Source organism: Ischnura elegans, chromosome 1, assembly GCF_921293095.1.
Source record: "Ischnura elegans chromosome 1, ioIscEleg1.1, whole genome shotgun sequence".
Classification (NCBI taxonomy): Eukaryota; Metazoa; Arthropoda; class Insecta; order Odonata; family Coenagrionidae; genus Ischnura; species Ischnura elegans.
The window spans coordinates 11,230,480-11,237,395 of NC_060246.1; the positions used below are offsets into that span (position 1 = coordinate 11,230,480).

The 6,916-nt window shown below is 40.8% G+C and overlaps 1 protein-coding gene across 2 annotated transcripts in view; it reads right to left on the bottom strand.

Annotated features, from left to right (window-relative positions):
• The window catches only part of LOC124155630, a 35,350-nt gene extending 30,900 nt beyond the window's left edge, over positions 1 to 4,450 (bottom strand). The window contains exons 1-2 of one of the 2 annotated variants that reach the window (XM_046529626.1): positions 3,760 to 4,450; positions 2,820 to 3,384 (exon numbers count right to left, since the gene is read on the bottom strand). In XM_046529626.1, the coding sequence (XP_046385582.1) occupies positions 2,820 to 3,384; positions 3,760 to 3,858 (664 nt within the window). In that variant the 5' untranslated portion in view covers positions 3,859 to 4,450. Of the gene's footprint in view, positions 1 to 2,819; positions 3,385 to 3,506; positions 3,567 to 3,759 lie in introns of those variants that run through there. The other variant, XM_046529635.1, reaches the window with a different exon arrangement.
• Between the last annotated feature and the right edge of the window lie 2,466 nt (positions 4,451 to 6,916).

Here is a 6,916-nt window from a genome sequence, read left to right on the forward strand (position 1 = left end):
CTTATAACTCCATTCCCATCGCTCCCTTCCCCAACTGCAGCATTCCAGGGCACCATCACTACCAGATTTTCCCTATCCAGTATTTCCCAGATTATTTCCCCCATGAACTGTTCATGAACCTCTATTACTTTCTCTTCCCCATGATTGATATTTCCTGAAGTCATGTCATGAAACACAATACTATTTGATGTGTACACCTAGGCCACCACCAACCCAATGAATCCTCGACACCTTGATGCTGAATATCATCCTGAACCCCTCACTTCAATAGTCCCCACTTTCCTTCCAATCTCACCTCATAGTGCCCCAATGCAACTGTTTACCATTTCTCCATTTAATCTCTAGCTTTCCCACCTTCATTATTGTCCTAACAAAAGACGTACAAAACTGCTTCGCATTCCCATTGATGTAACATCAATCCACTCCAAATTTTAACAGTAGACCAGGTTTTTAACAGATTTTTTTACAATGGGATGATACACAATCCAAGGTAGTGATGCCATGTGGCCACAGCACCACAGCCATAGTACTGCTTTCAGTTCAAATGATTTTTCGCATCTTCCTGGTCGCTTTTCTCTTGGGTGCTGCAGATAGGTGTGGCAAGGAATTTGCAGAATAAAGACTTTAAGAACCTCACCATCCCTATAACCTTAACCTCTTCCCTACGCAGGGCGTGATTTCACAGCCTGAATTTTTGGATGCTTAAGAAGGAAGGCCGGCTTTTCACGGCTTGAATTTTTCGAAGCAAAAGGCCAAAGGCCGTGTTTTCACGGTTTCGCGGTCAAGCATGCCAACCTTTGAATACAAAGGTATTATAAACGAATTTCGCTATAAATACTGATTAATGCATATCCTAAAAATTCGTAAATTTAATGTACCAATAGGGTATGTTTTACGTAGACACATGTTGTGAGAAGCATTCCATACCATTGCAGGAATAAGAACTGCTCTACCCAGGTAATTACTCTCATATTGTAAGTACTCTCATTGGTGTAAGTATTCTCCTACTGAAATATGTACGTGGAAGATGATAACCTCACTCTTCTCGGAAAAGCTCATTTGGCTATGATATAGTGCCGTTTTGCTGAAAACCCTAAAAATAACCAAAGAACTTCGTTTAAAAGTTCTACAGGCATTGCAAAATGAAAGGAATACATTGATGAACTAACATTTAATGCAACAGTAACAATTAAAAAAATTAAAATTGCACTGGCAGCAATAAACTGACCGCAAAAGTACGCCGGGATGGTCTGCCTTCGGGGAAAAGGGTCGAGGATTATATTTGCTCAGTTGTCGAGGAAAGGGTCCGGGACCCCGCTAGGAAAGGAAATTAAGGGGAGGAAGCGACTACCTGGTCAGTCCCAAGCCGAAAAAAAAAACTCCGTACGGGGCGAAAAAGAAAATCTCAAACCCTTCGTAGAGCCAAAAGCAACTTCCCGCGAAGGAGCTCGGCGCGAAAAGGTTAAGTGATACCTACTTCCAAAGACCGGATTCCATTTGATACAAGTCTAATAATAGCATTATGTACCATGTTATCAGGGCATCAATAGTTAGTCAGGTTGGTAGTTATGGATCAGGTACTAATTGAAAATCACCACTAACAACGAGGCTGTAGGAACTAGCAAGCCTTTTCACCATGACAAGGCTGTACCCTAAAGGCAAGAAAATTTTGGAGTCCAGGATGAAGGTTTTCTAAGTCAGCATAAATCAAGTTGACACAAAGAGTTTGCTCAAACAATGCAGTTGTTCACTCTGACCTGAATTTCTGATTTTTTTCAATACCTAGTCAACTTGTCCAAAAGTATTAAAGAAGGTTTCATGAAAACAACATCAAGTGCATGAGAAAAAACATTCTAAGTTCACCACTCACAAACTAAAAACAAAATTTTGAGAGAGTTGATGCCCACTTCGCGAGTATGTCATAACATCAATAAGCGAAGAGTAATGATCTTGCCCAAACTTGATTGGGCAGTAGATGTGATTAATGGTACTAACTTTTGGAGTAGCTCTTTTCATAAAAGATTAAAGAACTTATGTATTATGATTCCCTTCCATAGTATTTAAACTCAAATATCTTAACACGTTGCGTACTGGGGTATTTAAATTCCTAGGAACGCCGATTCTCGGTGGAGGTGTTGAGATTGGAAATACGCCTTTGGTTTAAACATGGTTAAAAAGCTAATGTTTAGAATATAACTTTACCCAATTAAACATTATAATGCATCAATTCAATATGAATAACGAACAACAACTGAAAATGCACTAACAAATACGTATTGTACACTTTAAAATTGTTTAGGTTGACACGCCTAAATGATGAGAATCTTTGTCATCCCTCCGGAACGTTCAGGAAAAAAATGAAGAGAATTTTCGCCATCCGTACGCAACGTGTTAAGATGACAATAAAATGGAAAAAATAAGGGTCTTGTCATCTTTCAAATTCTAACATGGAAATTAAAGAATTTTATCTTCTGACTCCATAATCATGCTATTTCAATTTGACTACATACTAATATGGATATCTGCTTAGAGTGTGCAGACTACCTTAAAATCACCAGTGCATTTTGACTAACCAAATCCTGATTTCAAATTCAGATGAGTCAACAACCAATCAACATGAAAATGTAAATGGAAGAATTAAACAGAAATTCTATTCCCAAGGCCAAAAAATGAAGCATCAAAGATATGAAAGACAGTGAACACAAGGACTGATGACCCGCAGAGGCGAAAGAGGAAACAATACCATTTTTGACAAAAGGCATATGACAGGTATGTCTGTATCTGCATTTTACTTAAGTAGTAATAATTAGAAAAAGCACCATTGGGACCAGATGTAGCTGAATTAGGATCAAGGCCGTGGGCAATGGCTCTCAAGTAGCTGAGTGTCTCCCCTGATCCCTTCTCACAGACATCCTTTGGTGGAGATGTGCATGGATTCCCTGTGGCCAGCAAGAGCTGTAGGGTCTGCGACTTTCCAAGGGAGATGGGCAGCTGCTTCAGCCGATTGTGGGAGCAGTCCAAGGCTCTCAAGGCAGGGCACAGGCCAAGTGCTGAAGGCAGCACCTCGATGACATTATGCGAACAGTCCAGGCGGGTTAGCTTTGGGAGCAGGTGGATTGACTCAGGTAAAGCTTGAAGGAGGTTGTTCGAGAGGGATATGTCACACAGGTGAGGTAAAGCTAGCAATATCACATCATTTATCGTGGCTAGACGATTGTGGCTGAGGTTTAGGGTGACTAAGTGAGGAAGACGTTCGGGGAGGCTTGCAGGAATATCCGAGAGCCAGTTGAAGGAAGCATTAAGGCCAGAATGCAGGGTGGGAGTGGCAGGCAAGGAAGAGGCGAGGTTCACGAGACTTCCCTGTGGTGCCTGGCCTAACGCGTGCTGCAAAAATTTATTAAGGAGTCAAACTCAGATCTCTTAGCACAAAAAAATAACAATGGATAGAATACAAAAACAAAAATACCAATAAATAATAATCAAAGAAAACAAGTATCCAGGATTACACGGATCATGTTTCAGGGCAAAATAAAGGCAAGACGTGGTTTGGGTTACATAAGATCGACCTCTTATTATGATCAACAAACAATAAAATTATGTTGCCATCGTTTCTCCATCTCCATTACGAGCACATACAATTACGGATGAAAGAAGAAACGTACTTTGCTGCTCGTTTTTCACTCCACCGTTACGATTAACTTCATCAGTTAATTTTTGGCCATGAAAAATGACAACATTTTAATCATACATTGACCTCACCTGGCAATACTGCTCGTAATTCACATGTAGACTCAAATCCAGCGTGCCCCTTTGCTTTTGCAAGAGATTTAATTCTGTCGTACTGATATTATTTCCCATATTTTCTCTTAAGAATGGGATTCATGGAAATGACTGGGGACGACAATTACTCCGGCGCAAACCGAAAATTCAACAGATTAACCAGAAGTCAGACACCACACACACTAATTGCTTCTTCAAATATTTATCTACATTCCCCCAGAGCTGCATTTATGCAATATATTGCGATACTATAGACTTACAGGCATATTTAATGCCACATTGGCCACGTCGAGCTTAACGTCAACATGCTCTACATTAACCAGTATCGTAAGTGATAATTCGTCTGATATTACTTGTCACAGATTCTACGTGAAAAACTTTACTATCCCAATAATTATCGTCAGATCATGAGTACCACGTATACCATCCAACATTTGCAAATCGTGTGAGCGGCACAGCATCCCGTAATGAAATGGATGAAACTATTTCCCATTCATAGATTATCTAGCCCCATCAATAACGACCATTTTTTATAATGAAGTGATAACGAGCGGAAAAGATAAACAATGACTTTTCAACCGCATGACAGTTCACACAACATGATTGAATACATAAACACGATAAACCCAAACTAACATCGCCCTTTCTATGAACGTATCCCAAAATTGCCCCGAATTCTCAATCACCCGTGAAATGCGGAGTGCATATATTCCAAGGATACAAAACCAAGCACAGGAGTCTCAACAAAGACTTGCTTGGATTCTGGAAGTGATAATTCCTCTGATATGACTTGGCTAGACTGTGGCACGGCGAAAAAGTAAAAATCAACTACCAAATAAATTTAAAAGAATTTTACCACCATAGCCGAAGAATTGAAACGTCGGATGTAATAAATTTACCTAATATATATGGTAATGGTATAGATAAAATGGCCCCATGGTCATTTAAATAATACGAATTTCTAGAAATACATATGCAAATAAGAATTTTTTTGGTAATTAAAAATATGTATATAGTATTGACTTAACACATACCTAAATATTATAAAGGCTCTACTAGGATTTAACCATGTGACTCCTACATATGACACAAGCCAAACACTCTTGCCTCTCAAGTCACCACCGTCTTCATTATCTTTGAGGTGACTGCAGTGGTTTTGGTTGGTTTTGATGCTCTGAACAAGTCTGCTAATCTCAGTGTTGTGTGCAAAATACAAGCAGTGTGGGGTGAGAAAGGGAAGACCTGCCGAATTTTTGGAGTATAAGTAATAGTGGGGTGAGAGGGATAGAAATTGTTTGGAGAACCTCCTTCTCCTAATATGCTGGCATGATTGTCAATGATTTTAGGCTCAAGATCTATTCATCTGGTAGGGACAGTGACCAAGTAAGAAATTATATTCTTCAGAGAGGTATTTATATTATTCATTTAGCCCCAAAAAGAGCACAAATATGGACTTTTGTTGAGATCACTCTATATTTAGCCACAGGCTGATAATGGGGACAGTAATCGTGACTGGTATTGTTCAACAATAAACAATTGAATGACCACAAACTACCATATCATGGCCTCCTTTATAACGGTTATAAAGTGCATCCTGCCCGCTTACATAGTGACGCATGAGATGGGAGTGCGAGGTAAAGGAAGGCCGTTTTTTTTTTCTTTAGATATGTGTTCGTATGAATGTGTGAGTGAGTGTAAGAGGGTTTTTGAGTGTGTGTTTTGAATCATTGAGTCCCCATTTGATGTTTCCCTATTTTCCTCCCCACAATGATGTGTAATGCTCTCCCCTTCCCCTCCTAATGTGTGCAAATCGTACGATCAAGAAGAAGAAGAACGTGGTTTCCCCCCCCCCCCTCCCGTGTCCTTGGTGAAGTGACCGTCCAGCCCCAAGTGCATCATCCCTTTTTTTTTCCCCTGACCCCTCCTCCCTGGTGTTTCCTCCCCTCAATGGCTATATAACGTGGTGCACCGGAGGAAAAGGGCTTCTATTTTTTTTTGGCGGTTCCAAGTAACAAAAAACGCTCCTAAGAGTAGGCGGAGTGTGGGGAGGCAGAGAAGACAAAGTTGGTGGAGAGATCCCGAGAGAGAGAGAGGGTGCCCAATGCGAGTAGGAGTTGTACGGTAGACTCGTGGTGCCGATGAAAGGATCTCCCAACTGTCGCATAGAGGCCATCTCCCACTCGTGAACCTGCCGGAGAGGACACAGAGCAGCCTACGCCGCGGAACGGAATCGCCATGATCAGCAGATTGAGAGCCCCGAAAATTCAACAAACTGTAAGAGAAAAAGCCACGAAATCCCATTCCCCCCCCCCCCCCCCCTCAAGGAACAGAAGAAAATTCCCACTTCACCAAGTCAAGAAGAGAATTCATTAAAAACGTTTATAAAGTTCCCCCCGCACAAGTAGAGAACATGACAGTACTCCCCCCTATTACAGTGTGAACTTCAGTGCAATATCTATTTTGTTGTTTCATATTTCCATTCCCCCCGTTTCTTTTTGTTTTTTTTTATTTGTTCCCTTTATCTTGTGGTTTTTGTGTGGGTTATGAATGTGAAAACGTGTAGCATGATTCTTTTTTTTTTGGGTTTAGGTTAAGGACTGAAATTTTTCTGTTGTGCAGCATAGTGAATTATGCGTTGTATTTCATTGAATTCAAGGAGAAGAAGTTAATTGTTCCTTTTGTTATTGATTTGCTTGTATTTGTAAATGATCATATTTAAACTCATTAAATTTATGTTGAGCGAACTACGCAGTCGAATGGCTTTCTTTATCCGAACGCTACTGTCTCAGGTCTCATCACCCCTAAATTTCCCTCTCCTGCCCTTTCCCAAAATCCCATTCCCTCGCCCCAGGTGCACGGAATATCCTCGCTACACCTCTGCCCTCCCCTTTTGCCCTCCAATTCCCCTTCCCCGAATGTGCCCCGCACGGTGGGGTTACAGTATATAGATTCAACCCTGTTGGGGGGTGCTGAAGCTCCTCACAACCCCCCCCCCCATGGTATGTGCTAATGGCATTATTGAACTCACAAAAAAAATAGTAATATTTATGAGTGGGGTAGAGGTCATACCATTGGAAATGTTTTTCAATCACAGAAACGGGTGATGAAGATTTATGGCTTAAAACAATAGATATAA